Raw genomic sequence first — 14,920 nt, forward strand, 5'->3', positions numbered from 1 at the left:
ATTGCGGGGGCGTGGGGGAACAGGTGAAGGTGCGGGAGGCGATAAGCTTCCCCCCGCGCTGTCACCCGTGACCAGCACCTCATCATCCCTCCCTGTCACAGAGCACAATGCCGCGTACACAAGTGCCGCCCGAGGAAAAGCGTCAAGGCAGGTCTGCTGCTGTGCACATGAAAGGCAAAATACACACTCTCTCTCTCTCACACACACTCACACACACACACACACACACACACACACACACACACACACACACACACTCTCTCTCTCTCAGACACAGAAACGTAAACACACATGCACGCCTGCTCGCACTCCCAAATCCATAGAGAAGGCACACTGCCAACAGCCATTCTCTGAGAGATCAACGGAGCTGTGTTTGGAGCAAAAGTGTTCAGCTGCCTGCTTTTTGTTGATCTTCTTTTCAGTTTGCATGTGTTGATTTTTTTCACAAGTTTTTTTTCAAGAATCAGTCTCAGCCTACAAGCTGTTCTGTCTGTTGGATGAATGAGAATGTGGTCGTCTTATCAAATAGGGTAGGCTAGCCTGTGTCAATGACTGTTTATCCGCAATGCTTCCTAGAGACGTCGTCGTCATGATTCTTGTTGAAGTACCTTGAGCCAGAAATTCTAATGCTATTACACCCTGAGGCTTGCAGATAGGAGATTACTCATCTTTCATTTCAGCCCATATCATGTCCTTGCATGGAGCTTAGCAACCCGTGTAGCTAATAATGTGTATGTATGAGTATGTGAGCCACTCATGTCTTTTTGATGAAGCTTCTTCTCCGTCAAAGAGAATAAAATCCACCTGAGAGAAGGCTCTCCGCACGCAGCCAGCGACCACATTTCAACAGCCTTTCTAGCTCTTCCTTCATCATTTAAACAATTGACGGGTGCCAGGCCTCGCGGGCAGTTGGAGATCAATCCTTTTGGTGGGCCGCTTTGTTCCTCGCGAACAACAGGGGTTTGTATTTTTTTTTTTTTTTTCAAGGTTTAGTAAAAGTGTTGTAGAGAAAGCAGAGAAAGAGAGAGAGAGAAAGAGAGAGAGAGAGAGGACAGGTAATGGTATGTATAATGTAGCAGACAATGGGATGCTAATGCTAAAGGAAATGCTAACACTACAGGGAGTATGACTAGCAGTTGGCTCTGGGGTTGCATCCACGCCAGAGTCAACTGTTATCTAGACTACGACATAGCTCTACAGGAAGGACACACTAACACAGCTTGCTATGGTGGAGGCAGAGGCAGTCAAGCATCCAGCTAAAGCACATACAGTATGTGTGAGTGGTGGAGGAAGCCATTTTTTCTCTTCTAAACATAACATGTGCTCTATAAGCTAGCATGAGCAGTGACAGTAATCTGCTAATGTGTCTAATGCAGCTCAGTCATGGTGCTGGTGGATATTATCTCTTCCTCTGAAATTGGACTCTTCCAAGCAGGCAACTTGCGTCAAGGTTTTCCGTTCTCCTTGACTGATGCCCTTCAACACCAAAGGCTATTTAGTATCATGATAAGACATGACTGCTGTTGAGAAAATCTCCAGCGTTCAGAGTCAGTGAGTTTTTAAGAGCGACCGACTTACCTGCTCTCCATCCTTTTGCACAGGGAGTCCATCTGCTGCTAGGGCGAAGAGAGAGAGAGAGAGAGAGAGAGAGAGAGAGAGAGAGAGAGAGAGAGAGAGAGAGAGAGAGAGGGAGAGAGAGAAAGATATTGTTACCAAAACACCAGGGTAGGGCAGGTCAAGAAATCAATTTCATAAAACAATACAAAGCACTCCCTCGCAATACCACCAACCTCCCCACCTGACAATATTACAAGTAATGTGAAGAGACTAGCGGCAGACAGATGTGTGACTCATTTATGAGTCAGGGTGTGTGTACCGCCAAACTTCTCAGTTCCATTTATAGTTTGCAGGTTGACACAGTTGGGATCTCAGGAAGAAATTTGCTGTAGTTGTTCGCTCCCCTGGACTGCCATTTTATACCAAAGCAGCCTTGCATATGCAACTAAAAGCCGCTGTTTAGACCACTTTCTCTCAGATAACATGAACTAGCCTACATTATGAAATGTACAAACAAATTGAGTTCATTTCTTGTAAATGTACAAAAATTACATTCTGGTCCCTTGAATATTTTTCAATGGTCATGTTGTCAACAGCACATTTGTTTGCAAGCTCTTAAGAACCATTAGTAAGGGATTGATGACTTAATTAGTGATGGATGTGAATTGAAGCATACATTACTGAGCTAGTTCAGATGTATTCCTCAGGACACACGTAATGACATAATTAAATTATACATCCCATCCCAGTCCATTATCCTCTCATGCAATCTGGGTGCTGATGGCTTTCAGAATCTGACTCAGAAATGAACCTCCTTAACCTGCATTTAACTCACTCGGGCAGACTCTCTCTCCTCTCTCTCTCTCTCTTTCCATCACACATGTGTGTGCTCACACACACACACACACACACACACACACGTACAGTGGGTATAGTAAGTATTCATACCCATGCTAAAGTTGACTAAAAAGAGGAATATAAAATTATCTTTTGAGAATTGATTGTAATGCCTTAATTCAAAAAATGAGTAAAAATCAAACCGCTAAGGACACTAATTTTCTTTGTGATTGAAGAATGTATCGTAAATAGATAAATGTTCTTCCTTAAATACAGGTTGCATAAGTAATTGACCCCTATGTTAAATTCCCATAGGAGCAGGAGGATTTTTTATATGTTTTTATTTTTTAAAGGCTAGCTATTTCATGGATCCAGGATATTATGCATCCTGATAAAGTTCCCTTGGCCTTTGGAATTAAAATAGCCCCACATCATCACATACCCTTCACCATAGCTAGAGATTGGCATGGTGCTTTTTCCAGTTAGCCTATTAGCCTGTTTGATGCTCATTGAGCTCAATGCAAATCAAACAGGCTAATAGGCTATCTGGAAAAAAGCACCATGCCAATCTCTAGCTATGGTGAAGGGTATGTGATGATGTGGGGCTATTTTAATTCCAAAGGCCAAGGGAACTTTATCAGGATGCATAATATCCTGGATCCATGAAATAGCTAGCCTTTAAAAATAAAAACATATAAAAAATCCTCCTGCTCCTATGGGAATTTAACATAGGGGTCAATTACTTATGCAACCTGTATTTAAGGAAGAACATTTATCTATTTACGATACATTCTTCAATCACAAAGAAAATTAGTGTCCTTAGCGGTTTGATTTTTACTCATTTTTTGAATTAAGGCATTACAATCAATTCTCAAAAGATGATTTTATATTCCTCTTTTTAGTCAACTTTAGCATGGGTGTGAATACTTACTATACCCACTGTACGCATGAGCAAACACACTCACACGTATGCACGCACACACACACACACACACACGCACACACACGCACACACACACACACACACACCAGTTGTCATTACTTCATCCCAGCAACATACAGCACTAATGTGAGCGAGCACCCATATGCACACAAACACACACACCCTCACTTACTACTCACTCACACTCTTATCACATATTAGTCCTAGCCAGGCCTATATTTAAAACCCCATGTGTCCAATCCAGCTCAACTCACAGCCACCAACAGCGTCTATGGAGTCCAGTGACTCACCAGATCCGAAGAGACAGATACATTAGGCATATCACCACTGCACTTCGTGGAACCATAATGAACCAATTACCCATGCAACACAACCCATCATCACATATGGCCTTTCACAGTCTTCTCCACCATGCACTGCCTCTTTCGTTTTAATCTTGTGGCTCAGGAATGACGTCCAGGACAGTGCCTTTGCCACCTCTATACAGCAGCCATAGGCAAACAGCTGCAGGCCGTAGTGTGTGTGTGTGTGTGTGGCTGTCCCTGAGATTTAGAGGTAATGTTGCTATTGGCCCTAAGGTGGGCCTTTCATTACGATAAGAGCACAGCTGAGAAGTGTTCTAGTGATCACACTTCCACATGCAAGCAAACACTGTGTATTCATTAAGAAGGAGAAAAAACACAATTATGGTGTAAAAAAAGATCAAATGAATCAGGATTGGAAGTGGGTCACCTGCTCTTTGCTCTTTCACCAGTGAATCTGTGTATTCTATTCTTCATTACTCTGCTTTTCTTTCTTTCTTTTTTTTTCCTGGGCCCTAATTAAAACATAACTTAATTGCAGAGGTCCTCAGTTGATTACATTTAAATACAGCTCGGGTCTCAGGGCGATTAGAAAGAGGGGGAAAAAAGAAATGAACACCATTATAATTTGAGATTGTGTCCTCAGGAGAAGCCACCGGGGGTTGCAGCTGGGGCGACATTAAGCCGTATTGGTTTAACCAGGAGCTTAGGAAAGTGAACCAGAAAGACATGTGATATTCAATATAAGGTATGTGTGAGCTGTGCCAAGGGATGCATGTGCATTGCATTGTTGAGTGAGTGTGAGTGAGTGAGAGTGAGTAAGAGAGAGAGAGAGAGTGTGTGTGTGTGTGTGTGTGTGTGTGTGTGCATGTGGGTTTATGTGTTTGTATTGTATGTGTGTGTACACACAATAAAATCACCCTGATGTTGCCCCCCATGACTCACAGGTAGCTCTCTGTTAAGTGTGTGTGTGTGTGTGTGTGTGTGTGTGTGTGTGTGTGTGTGTGTGTGTGTGTGTGTGTGTGTGTGTGTGTGTGTGTGTGTGTGTGTGTGTGTGTGTGTGTGTGTGTGTGTGTGTGTGTGTTTACAGTATATGTGCATTTGCATGCGCAGGTATGTGAGCGTGTTTATGTGGGTATGTCTTGGTGTGTGTTGCACGGCTATAGCTCCGAAATGGCCAGAAGTCATTCAAACCCTATGAGGATTCGCTGACCGCATGCGAATGGGTCCAAACGAATGTGGTGTTGATTCACACGCATTAAAAAACAGAATGTGTCCAGCACATCCAATCCAACAAACCAGAAGAGTGTGTTGCTATGGTTTTGCTGTGAACACTGCGATCATTACAAATTCAGCCTTATCTGCTGATATACATATGCTTTTTCAATTGTCAAGAATGAACACTTTATATAAAAGCATTTTGATGGTCCACACACGTGATCGATGGTTTAATTCAGGCTACAATGACTGCCGGTTTGCCGCCATTTCATTCCTCTCCATAATGGTCAGTAGGAGTATATAGTGTCATTTCCCAACAGCGGATCGCTTGCAAAAATCAGAGCTGAAAATACACGGCAACGTGAACGTGCCGTAAAAGCCACAGTGAGCCTTGTGTTCTGCTGGTGTCTGGTACTCTGACACACTGACCCAGTGATACAGAAATGTCAGCCATCTCATGGTGCTTGCTGGTGAAGGTCATCCTGCTGCTAATACCTCACAGCCAGACCGCCTATCACTGCTGGGAGAGGAGAAGGACACACCGCGTTACATGACGCTGAGGCAATCACCACCACTGCCGTATACGCAATCAGGCATGGAATCAAGGACCAATGGCATATGGAGTCAGGACCCTCTCTGATGTCCTGTCAGCCATCCGTCATCATCTGCAGTCATGAAGCCATTTTCTATGGTGACTGAACCACTCACGCATAAGAATGATACTGAGCTATGCTGCTAACATGCCATTCTGTTACCTGTGGTAGCAAACATGGGCTACATTAGGATGGTTTTCTAAATGGTTATAATAATGATTGATGTGCAACAACCAATGAATAGGTAGGTCTTTACAATCTACCATCGTTAAAAAAAACAAATCTCCAGTTGCTACCATCAGACTTTGAGACAGAGAGAACAAAAATCATGGTGCTCTCCCAGGATCATTTCAGGCTGAGTTCCTATCAGGCTCTTTTCAGACTGAATCATTTAAATACGGCTGCAGACATCCGCAGCTAGGCACACAGCACTTGTGTGTTTTATTACAGGCCCTCTAGAAGACTGGAATTGTAATCTAGCTGTTGCTGTTGTGAGCCACTGCATGGTTCCACTGGGGGCAAACACTAGATAAGGGAGATTAAGCTGTGCGTGATGTGAACATTGGAAGATAAAAGAGAAGAGAAGATGGGGTACAACTGCACATTCTACTTTCTACATTCTACAGCTTTTTTTGCCTTATATGGTACTTATAATCAGAAGTGTAAGCTTGAATTTACCCCTTTTTTCTGGGATATGGACATGAGGCACATACCCTTGCACTGACATGCAGTTTTACCACACACACACACACACACACACACACACACACACACACACACACACACAAACATAAACATTTTGTACTTCACATCTTAATTTGGCCTGTTACGAGAGGAACATCATAAAGTATTAATACCATTTTCCCACCAATTTCTGTTACAACTACATAAAAGTAATTGACACAAACACACACACACACACACACACACACACACACACACACACACACACACACACACACACATACACACACACACACACACAGGTACAGTTGTCATCTAGATCACCATTGCCGTTTATATTCTCTCTTAATGAACAGCAGATGTGAGATCAATTGGCCAGATTGTAAAGCCTGAAGGCCTGTGATAAGAGCGCTGTAAGTCTGGTCCTGGATCAGTGCCGAAGGACACAACAAAACACCCTTGTGAGGAGACGACTCCAGTGAGAGGTGTGAGAGGTGTGAGGTTCTCTTCATGTCTCCGAGATGAGAACAAGCCGAGAGGAACTCAAAATAATGATCCCAACTCAGGTATGAGAAAGCCTCAGAATGCCTTGGATCTTTTAGGTGTCTAGATCTTGTCACATGCACGTGTGATATCACACATCTACAAAAAAAACATATAAAATGTATCAAATAGTGATGGACAGAGTAACGTGTGGGCAAATTCTGTGAATTTGCCAAAGGGTAATGGATTATAATCAAGGTCTACACCTATGACTTCTCTTAAATTATAAAACATGCCTGTGGCATTTCAAACTAGAATCTAGAAAATCGCTAGCAAAAAAAAAAGACACACAGACAAACTAGCACGCTGAGACTTCAAGTTCTACTGTGCATCTAAGAACATACATTACGGCAGATGCAAACTGTGACAAAGCTGTGCATCAGATGCTCCAGCAGATCTTCCGAGAGAGTTTTATATAAAACAAGCACTTTGATGCAACATTGATGTAACATCCATACTCTCCAAGGTCATTAATAACATGTTATGCATTCATTTGAAGCTGCATTTAGAAATACCATGTCTATTTAGAAATCTGCAGCACTGACAAAACTGCAGCAACAAACCAATTGATAAATTCACAGATACACTCCAAACCCGTGCTGAAGCCAAAGCCCCCAACCCCAGCTTATAGCCTGCCTCTCATCACACCAGTGTGGTAGGGACAATGCGCAAAGGCCACTAAAGCATGAAATATTAACACACAATATTAAGTGAGGCATGTCTACATTTTGCTTGGCGAATAGGGTTATCTGTGCTGTAAGTAACTGCAAGCAGGAAGGATGTGTGATAAACTACACAAATTCTTTGTGAATACAACAGTGCTCCAGAGGTAAATTGCCAGTGTGTGTGTATGTGTGTGTGTGTGTGTGTGTGTGTGTGTGTGTGTGTGTTTTCCTGCTTGTCTCAGCTCACTATGTAGGGTTTTTTCTCTCGCCATGGAAACCACTGTGCAGCACACGTTCAGCTTGCTGCCAGCCATCCAGGCAACTATTCCCACGACAACGCTGTTGTTGCGAGCGGGTCCCTGGGCGACGGTTCTGCAGGCTCTGTGAGCGGGAACAACAAGGAGGTTCGCATGATGATCTGACTTGATGAGCCAAGCTGTTTTCTTCCAAGCTCAACCACCCACCCCTTGCTCTCCACCTTCCCCTGCCCTCCACCCCCACCCCCACCCCCACCCTCAGTGTCCAACTCCCACATCACAACAGAGCAGGACACCTTCCCTACGGCCATGGAACATAGGAGCCTCGTCAAAGGCACTGGAAATGGAATATATAAGGGAGAGAGAGAGATGGAACAACATAGTTAGAATGAGAGAGAGAGAGAGAAAGATAGAAAGATAGAGGAGGAGGGAGAGAGAAAAAGACAGAAATTGAGAGACAGAATGAAAGGTGGTGTTAGGTGCAAGAATGAGAAAGTATCAGAGATGACATAGAGGGAGAATGAGAGAGTGAGAAAGATAAATAGATAGACAGGTAGGTAGATACATTTATACATAGATAGATACATACTGTATAAATATATATATATATATATATATATACTGTATATATATAGAGAGAGAGAGAGAGAGAGAGAGAGAGAGAGAGGAGGGAGGAGGATGTGCGTGTGAGTGTCCGTGCGGAACAGGAAACCTGCATCGGTCTGCCCCATAAGCCTCTCTCCCTCGGGCTGCAGCAGTTTCCACAGCCACCGGAATTTAGGGCGTGTTAACAGACGCAATCCATCATCGCCACTCTGAGACGCCATGGCACTGGCAAGAAAGCGCACATGCTTCACGCATGCACACAAACCCACTGACACACACACACACACAGACACACACACGCTAACACACGCACGCACGCACACATGCACACACACACACACACACATGGGGGTGGGATGCCATGGTGACCATCCAACTCCAAGAATGGTAACACAGAGAGATGTCAGACTTGACTCTTCATAACTGGTTTGCATTAGTTTGTGTGAGACAGGGAGAGCTAGGGATCCAGAGAGAGAGAAAGACATGTCTATCTGTTGAGTATGTGGGTGTGTGTGTGTATGTGCATACGACTGGTGCAATGCTGTTGTATGCTTTGCATATGTATGTAATTCATGCACCTGTGTGTGTGTGTGCAAGAGAGAGTGTTAGTGTGTGTGTGTGTGTGTGTGTGTGTGTATGTGTGTGCGTGTTTCAACGTGCATGTACGTGTGTTTGTGTGTGTGTGTGTGTGTGTGTGTGTGTGTGTGTGTGTGTGTGTGTGTGTATGTGTGCGTGTGCATGTATGTGTGTGTATCCGTATGCGTGTGTGTGTGTGTGTATGCGTACACATGTGCCAACTGAGGCGCAGCTGACCCTGGGCTCCAGATGGCGAGGGAGGTTATGATGTGATAGCTCAGGCAGGTCCCGTCCTCTCAGACACCCACAGCAGCAGGTGACTGGCTCCCGTGCCACCCCCCCCCCCCACCCCGCCCCCCCAGGATAGCCCCCCTGCCCACCCCACTCGCCCCGGTGGCCCCTTGACCGACATGCCTCAGCTGTGGGAAGGTCGCTGGCATCTCATTATGGCGGCTCATTCATCAGGGACACACTCTCTCCACTTTGATAGCAAAGAGCCGGCATAGCCATTGCCACCGCACCGGCCTGTGACTAATTACACCACTGATTGGCCTGTACTCGCTCTCCCTCTCTCTCTCCTCTTTTCTCTCAATCATTCACTTTCGGTCTCTCAATATGTCTGCGTTTCAGTTTGTCATAGGTTCTGTTACTAAGTCCCCCCTCTCTCTCTCTCTCTCCCTCTCCCCCCCTCTCTCTCCCTTTCTCTCTCTCTCTCTCTCTCCCTTTCTCTCTCTCTCTCTCTCTCGCGTAGCATGACAGGGCTCCATTTATGCTGAAGCAGCACTCTATTATTTAAACACTGCACCAAAAAAAGAGTGAGAAGAGAAAGTCATCAAAATGTCAACATACAAGGGCAAGGAATGCTTTCATTTGATCCTATGGGTCTTTTGATCTAACCTTCACTCCCGAAAATATGCTTTCATCTGATCCTGTGGGCCTGTTGATCTAACCTTCACTTTCATAGTTATGCTTCAATAGATAATGTGACTTGAAAAGTGTTTTTTTTTTTTTTCACTTGTATTTTCTAAGTTAGATATTTTGAGCTGGGGTCAGAACATTTGGTCGTGAAAGGCCTGTGATTTAGCTTCTCTCAGAGTCAACATGTTGCTGTCCCTCCCCACAGCTGATGGGGGTTTTCTTGACTGGGTGGGCACCCTTTCTGGTGACCACAGCATCAGTCAGCTCATCAAAACTCATTGGTCAAATAGAGTTCAGAGGCTGCAGAACATCTGTAGACAATCCTTTTGTCCAAACTCATGTCATGTCATGGCTAGCTATGCTCAGATCTCCCCTTGACTGTGGCTTTGCCCACTCTTTGCTGGTTACAGTTTTCCTCAGTTGCTTTGGTGCATCTGTCAAATCATAATACTCACACCACATAAGCTTGCACAGAATGCTTAGTTTATGCCTTAAAAGCAAATATTTATGCTAATGAAACAGTCAGTGCAAGGAAAATGACAAGTCATGATGCCGTTGTTTATGTCAAGATAGCCAAACTGTTTTGTCTTGTTGTCAATGTGACAATTTACTCTGTAAGTATTTTCTAATGAGCAATGCACAAGGCAGCACACTTTTCTATTTAAAAACTACAAAGTTACTCATTATTGTGTGTGGAGGGGGTTGATTGCAAAACAGTGGATATGTTTCAAAGTTTTTTTTCTGCTGACAGACATTGTGACAGTATAAAGAAAACAAAGGCTTTTACAGCACTGTGCAAATAAAAAATAGCAAAACATACAGTAGAATACCTCTTGGCCAGAGCTGAGCACCACTATAGATGTTTCTATACTGTACGTCCTGACATTTCTGTCTGCCAAGTCACATATGCGAGACAGACTATGACAACTAGCTATGACAATTAATTAAACTGTAATGACACAACCCATTAAATAAGACCAATTTGTCTTATAGGGTAGGCGTGGAACCAGTATAGTACATTTTGACCAACATGATATAAGCCACTGAAAATTCAATAAACAGCAGACATTTGTACAAAATCAGTTGCATGGATGTACAAAAGCTTTGCTATTTGTTCAAAATAGGGAAAAACTGCCGCAGTGATGTGCACAAGCGAGGTGAGAGTTACCATTATGATCTGAGAAATGTGGCAAAACAACTGAGAAAAACTGTAATGCTATTAAAATATCGGTGCTTAGAGTGATGACACACATGACTGTCACCTCTCTTACCACCACGTTACACATCAGTTTTAACACCTCCACCTCTCTTGAACGAGTGAGTCAGTGTTTACTCATATGCCTCTCTCTGTCTCTCTCTATGCTTCTCTCTATCTAAATCTCTGTGTCTCACTAAGTCTCATACACCCTCACAAGCGTACACACCCTCATCCACTCACCCATACAAGCCATGTGTTAGTCATCAACAGTGTCCGTCAGGTCATGGGGAAATCAATGATTCAATCAAGTGCCTTTAGATAGTGAACCATTTGTTACTAATAGCTTGGTAATTGTGTCAGTGTGTGTGTGTGTGTGTGTGTGTGTGTGTGTGTGTGTGTGTGTGTGTGGAGAGAGAGAGAGAGAGAGAGAGAGAGAGAGAGAGAGAGAGAGAGAGTGTGTGTGTGTGTGTGTGTGTGTGTGGCATTATTGTAACACTGTGTTAGTTAGTCAGCACTTTTAATAAAATCAATAATAGGAACTCCCTCACAGTAATGCAATATCATAAATGAGAGCAAGAACAGAAAGATAGATAGATAGATAGAGAGAGAGAGAGAGAGAGAGAGAGAGAGAGAGAGAGAGAGAGAGAGAGAGACGCACTTTAAAGAGTAGATGCATTACACAAGCAATTGCCAAACACATAAATCGCCACTGAAGGTCTGGATTGAATGACAAGCACTGGCACACAAGAAAACAAACAGATCTTTCTGATTCACTGTCTTGGCCACAGCCTTGAACCTACACCATCACCCACTTACTCACCTCAGTCAAATGCATAAACAACAACAATATATCTACTACTGTTTCCACAGAGAAACATGTACACACTTCACAAGTTTCATTAGACTGTTTGTCACTCTTTCCCCATCTTATTCCAGACACACTACCTGGAGAAATATGTTTTAGTGCACAGACCTATGAGTCATTCTGAAAGGAAATGTATTTATGTTGTTGTTTGTATCGTGAATTTCACCAAATATTCAGCTGCTGAGCAACATCCTGTTTTTTGGTTCTTTTGAGTTATTTTGCCGTTGTCATCTAATTACTGTATTATAAATGTAGAACTCACAAGCTAATATGTTTGTGAAAGCGGTGAAATAATCTTGAATTTGATATGATATTCAATCATTCAAACATCCCTCAGCTATGGTTTTCATTCTACTACATCCTATCATCATTTAGGAGATGTAGCACTCTCTCCCTTACAGACACAGTCATGCATATAGACCAAGCATGCTGCAGTGCACATACAACAAATAAAGTAACAGACTAACATGACAAACCCACAATCCCACACTAGACTATGTGATGTTGCACGCGCACATACACACACACAAACACACACACACACACACACACACACACACACACACACACACACACACACACACACACACACACACACACACACACACTTACACCATGTCATGAGGTTATACAGTATGTGCTACTGAGGACACAGAGCTGTATGTGTGGTGGTGAACATGCAATATGGGTCTAACCGTTGGGCATCAATGTTCCCATTAATGTTGACATAAACTCCTCCTCACCACTAAAAGACAAAACACTCTCCACAACGAAACCGCTCTCTGTATCACACAATCTCCTCAAATCTGATGGCCCCACTCCATCTCAAATGGAGGCCGTTATTTCTCCTAAATGGCCTCATCAAACCCAATTATCCTCTTCCTTGCCAGAGCCCACAACAACAGAACACAGATCAGCCACAAATGCAATCATGGGTTCTTCCTACATCAAGCCATCCTCAAGAGACTGGTTACGATGGACGAAAACCTCTTGCAAAACAGGAACACTGGCCTATACTGACACTCCAAAACACGGCGAGTCGGTAACTGATGTCTATCATGGCATCAGTCTTGACAGACTTATTTAATCAGGTGGAGGCACATGTTGTTCAGTCCACCCCGCCATCACAATGAAGGGCTCTGTGGTAACCACAGCCTCTGGTAGGAGTGAATATATTTATGCTGAGTGATTGTGTATCAAAAACAGTGGCAGGTAAACCCGGCAACGATAATTTATTTTGATCACGTAGGCTATTGGCTCCCGTCTTGTTTCTGGAATCTAATCCTGCCTACGGTGATGTTTTTAACAGTTTCTACACATGTTAGAGAATTCTCAGCGTCGGACACTGAATTCCTTATTTTAAAAAAAGTAAATAATTCAGCGATATGTTGCATGCTTCATTTGCTATGGTTTAGTGGGAAAAGACTCATTCTTTTTTCTCATCGCTACCTCAACCGGCCAGGAATGTATTTTTTAAACTGTCTTTACTTTTTAAATATCTGATGGCTAAACAAACTATCCTTGACCCATGTCAATGACACTTTCATTACGTTGTTAAACAAAGTCAATACATTCCAACAGCAGAGGCGTTATTTTTCGTTAGCTCTCGAAGATTTCTCTTTCCCCTCACGTTGTGATATATATTTGTGACTTTTTAAACTTTATCTTCTTAAACAATCTCACACAGCCCACTTGGCTCTCGGTGACTGTGTGACCTCTGTCACCGCTTGAGGCTTCTCATTTTGCTTGACTTTTTTTGGACAAAAAGAATGGCATGCCCTCACACTCCTCCAGATATCGATCCCTTGCCAATGAGGACAAGCTGAGTGCCCGAGGGCTTTCGCCCCCAATTTCCACTGCGAAAAGTCAGATGAAAGGGTTCTGGAGACTGTTTTCCTTTAAGAATGTTGTAAAACATCTCAGTGCCCTTATGCCAGCCACACACACACACACACACACACACACACACACAGCACACACACACAGCACACACACACAAACACACACGCACACTTTTTTGTCTGACTGCTTTCCCATTGTCTTTCCGCTGCCTGAGGGAGATTTCACCACAGAGCCTCGACTAAGTCTCCATTTACTCAAGTTATTCAATTAAAGCCGGTAATTTGGTTTGGTGTGGCTCCCTCCCGGGGCGCACTCATGTCGCACTGTCCGCTAACTGGATCCAGACTCCAGCCACCACCGAGGGGCTATACGACCCCGAGTCCTGCCTGTGTCCCATTCCCTTTCTCTCTCATATGGGGCCGTAGCACCAGTCAGTAATGGTTTTAAGGCTCTCAGTGGATATACCACCAATCAGCAGCTGCCAAAAAACCAATAGGAAATTGTTTTGATTAATAGGCCATTCAATCAGTGCCATGCGGAGTGGACCGACAGAACTGCGGCTGAGCATCATTCACTGGCCCTGGCCCCATATGGCATCTGCATGCTATATTTAGCAGTGAGACCAGCGCTCTCTGCCTCCTTCAGCCTGCATGGGCCCCGAGATGCTATGAGTAAACCACAGAGGCTGGTCCTGGATCAGCTGCCCTGAGCTCGGTCGGCTCCCCAGAGAAGCTCCCTGCATCTGGGCTGGCAGGCAGGAGCCGAGGGGTAGGAGGGGAAGGACTCAGACGATCGATACCAGCCGGGAACTGCCGCCTACACTCAGACCAAACACCCACACTCTCCTCTCTACTCCGACCCAACAAACCCAACCAGAACAACAACCAGGGTGCATGTTAAACAGTATCCAGTAGCCAATGCAAATGTACATGTAAGTTCATACTAAGGTATACATATACATATGCATATGTTTCTAAATACATACAGTATATTGAATATATTGAATGAACTATTGATTGAACTCTACATGTGGAATGAACTCTGATAATTATCATGTTTTTTATTCAAGTGTAGGTCTCTATTGTTCTCTGATTGAGCTATGCTTTTGACACCTCGCAGGGTGTTCAATTGTTTCCATTGAAGAGGATATGCCCCTGCCCTTCACAAAGCTCCCCACAAACATCAAACGTATCCAACCTTCGCTTTGGCAAAAATCTCACTGCACTGAAGCACAGGAATTAAGGAAGACCAGCATGCAACATCTGCCACCCACCACTACACACACACACACACACACACACACACACACACACTTA

The 14,920-nt window shown here is 43.8% G+C and overlaps 1 protein-coding gene across 2 annotated transcripts in view; it reads right to left on the reverse strand.

The window, feature by feature from the left end:
* fam131bb (family with sequence similarity 131 member Bb) overlaps positions 1-14,920 on the reverse strand; it is a 34,800-nt gene that overhangs the window by 15,392 nt on the left and 4,488 nt on the right. For both annotated transcript variants that reach the window (XM_062539192.1, XM_062539191.1), the window contains exon 2: positions 1,579-1,613. In XM_062539192.1, the coding sequence (XP_062395176.1) occupies positions 1,579-1,613 (35 nt within the window). The remainder of the gene's footprint in view (positions 1-1,578; positions 1,614-14,920) is intronic.

Source organism: Sardina pilchardus, chromosome 6 (assembly GCF_963854185.1).
Source record: "Sardina pilchardus chromosome 6, fSarPil1.1, whole genome shotgun sequence".
Classification (NCBI taxonomy): domain Eukaryota; kingdom Metazoa; phylum Chordata; class Actinopteri; order Clupeiformes; family Clupeidae; genus Sardina; species Sardina pilchardus.